The sequence below is a fragment of the Adiantum capillus-veneris genome, chromosome 16, assembly GCF_014529385.1.
Source record: "Adiantum capillus-veneris isolate H3 chromosome 16, ASM1452938v2, whole genome shotgun sequence".
NCBI classification, from domain to species: Eukaryota; Viridiplantae; Streptophyta; class Polypodiopsida; order Polypodiales; family Pteridaceae; genus Adiantum; species Adiantum capillus-veneris.
The window spans coordinates 3,638,480-3,641,175 of NC_140946.1; the positions used below are offsets into that span (position 1 = coordinate 3,638,480).

The 2,696-nt window shown below is 40.9% G+C and overlaps 1 protein-coding gene across 1 annotated transcript; it reads left to right on the forward strand.

Annotated features, from left to right (window-relative positions):
• Positions 1 to 257: 257 nt before the first annotated feature.
• On the forward strand, positions 258 to 1,459 carry LOC147438465 (pentatricopeptide repeat-containing protein At2g13600-like). The gene is made up of 4 exons (XM_086484510.1): positions 258 to 400; positions 554 to 699; positions 775 to 839; positions 1,205 to 1,459. Exons 1-4 carry the CDS (start codon positions 258 to 260, stop codon positions 1,457 to 1,459), a joined length of 609 nt encoding a protein of 202 aa, XP_086340636.1.
• Positions 1,460 to 2,696: the final 1,237 nt, after the last annotated feature.

Sequence of the window (2,696 nt, forward strand, 5' to 3'; positions counted from 1 at the left end):
TCTAATTACAATCACCTACGCTCCTTTTACTTCAAGATGAGATTGCTAGCTAGGTTCTATCAGAGCAAGATGCCACGCTTGGCGGTTCTTTGATCTATATGTATGCCAAATGTGGTGTCATCAGGATAGCACGAGAAGTTTTTGATGGGGATCCTCTCTAAGCTGTCATGTCTTGGAGTGAGTGGATTGCAAGATATGGTCAACCTAGTCGTGGCAAGGAAGCTTTGGGTTGTTTTTACTAGATGCAACGGGAAGGCATGTCTCTAATTGCAATCACCTACGCTTCCACCTTGAAGGCTAGTGGCCTTATACGAGATCTTCAAATGTGTGAAAGAATTCACAATGTGGTTGCCATTCAAAGGTTGCTGCAAAAACATGCAGGCAATGCTTTGATTGATATGTATGCCAAATGAGGTGTCCGTATGAAAGTACAAAAAGTTCTAGACGAGCTTTCATCATCAACTCATCAATCATTTTCTCCTTCAGAAAACACATCTCCTTAGGCAACGCAAGATGTTGATATGGGCACAAAAATTCACAATTATATTGTTAGTCAAAGGCGGTTTAAAAAAGATGCCGTGCTTGGCATTGCCTTGGTCAATATGTATCATGCCAAATGTGGAGCGCTTGAGAAAGCACAAAAAGTGGTTGAGGAGCTTCCTGCTAGAAATTTTGCCTCTTTGAATGCAATTGCAAGATGTGCACAACAACAACAGTGCCAAAAAACTCTAGTGTATCTCTCCAAATTTAGTCACCTATACTTTTGTCTTGAAGGCTATGCTTACATCTTGAAGGCCTGTGGCTCTATGCAAGTACTCGAGGACCTTCCTGTGCAGAATGTGCTCTTGATGCGTCGATTGCAAGATTTTCCCCACCACAAGGGCAGGGCCAAAAAGCTCTAGTCTCTTTTCAGCATAAGTGAAGTGAGACCTCTCTTCAGATGCAATCACCTATGCATGCGTCTTGAAGGCATATGGCTCTATGCAAGATGTTGACATGGGAATAAAAATTCACAAGTATATTGTTAGACAGAGGCTGTTGAAAAAAGATATCATGCTTGGCACCTTTTGAGGAAGCATAAAGGAGCTTTCTTTCCGGAATGTCATCTCTTGGAATGCATTGATTATGGTGCTTTGATCTATATGTATGCCAAATGTGGTGCTATCAGATAACACGAGAAGTTTTTGATGGGGATTCTCTCTAGGCTGTCATCTCTTGGAGTGAGTGGATTGCAAGATATGTTCAACTTGGTCCTGGCAAGCTTATGCAAAACCTTTACATGTATGATTTCTTAATTCACGATGAGATTGCTAGCAGGGGGCTATTGGATCAAGATGCCATGCTTGGAGGTGCTTTGATCTACATGTATGCCAAATGTGGTGCAATCACAATAGCACAAGAAGTTTTTGCTGAGCAGAAACATTCAGGAAATGCTTTGATCGATATGCATGCCAAATGAGGTGTCCGTATGAAAGTACAAAAGGTTCTTGGTGAGCTTTCTATGAGGCTGTCATCTCTTGGAGTGAGTGGATTGTAGGATATGGTCAACCTAGTCGTGGCAACAAAGGAAGATCTGGGTTGTTTTAGCTAGATGCAAATCAAAGGTCTGTCTCTAATTGCAATCACCTATGCTTCCACCTCGAAGGCTTGTGGCCTTATACAAGATCTTCAAATGGGTAAAAGAATTCATGATATAATTGCTAGTCAAGGGTTGTGCCTTTTGAGTGCGTTTATTGATGGATATGAGATACATGGCTCTAGAAAGGAAGCCCTAGGCTGTCTTATCCATATGCAAAGTGAGCATTCTTTCTCAATGCATGGATTGTTTCCCAGGGGTCTTGGACAAAGGTGTGTTGCTGCCAGACATGTATGTGAAATGTGGTGCCCTTATGAAAGCACAAAAAGTTCTTGATGAACTTATATATGTTAGTCTCTTGGAGTGCATTGATTCCAAGATATGTGTAACATGGATGTGGCGATGAAGCTCTAAATGCTTTTACTAGATACTAATTGAGATATTCCCACCAGACGTTTCTTGTCATGCGCTTGTAGCACGACTTTATTGTGTTTGAGAAGCTTTGGACTGCTTTAAGCAAATGGGAAGTGGGTGTATCTTGTTAAGCCCAGTCTGTTGGAGTGTATGCGGAATGTGGTGCCCTTATGAAAGCACAAAAAGCTCTTGATGAGATTTCTATGTTAGCCTCTTGGAGTGCATTGATTCCAAGATATGTGAACATGGATGTGCTAGCGAAGCTTTGATTGATTTTACCATATGCGAATTGAGAGATTCTCGCCATAAGTTTCTTGGAGTGCTTCTATAGCACAACTTTGTTGTGTTTGGGAAGTTGTGGGCTGCTTTAACCGAATGGAAAGTGAGGTTTTTTTGCAATGCTATTCATGTTGACTTGGGAAGCCAAGCATCGAAATTCCCCTAAGTCGTCCAAGAAATGTGATCCTATCACGAGAAACAAGCATATATTTTCATAGAATAGTGAAAGAATTGTTTGATAAATTGTCATTATTTGATAAATTGTTATTGTTTGATAAGTCTTTACTTTTGATATGAAGAGTTGGTTGATCATGTTTTGAGGATCATTTAAGAAGACGAATTGTTGAAAGAGTATCTTTTGATCCTCGCGGGTAGCGAGATACCTCACGGTTAGCGAGACGATCTCCCGTTTAGCAGAGATTACGCT

Bases quoted from the DNA above. Each gene is read 5' to 3' on its own strand.
- LOC147438465 (XM_086484510.1), top strand. From the start codon at position 258: ATGTCTCTAATTGCAATCACCTACGCTTCCACCTTGAAGGCTAGTGGC. The intron at 401-553 runs GTATGCCAAATG...TTATATTGTTAG, and splicing joins GGCAATGCTTTGATTGATAT to TCAAAGGCGGTTTAAAAAAG. The intron at 840-1,204 runs GTGCTCTTGATG...GATTCTCTCTAG, and splicing joins AGGACCTTCCTGTGCAGAAT to GCTGTCATCTCTTGGAGTGA.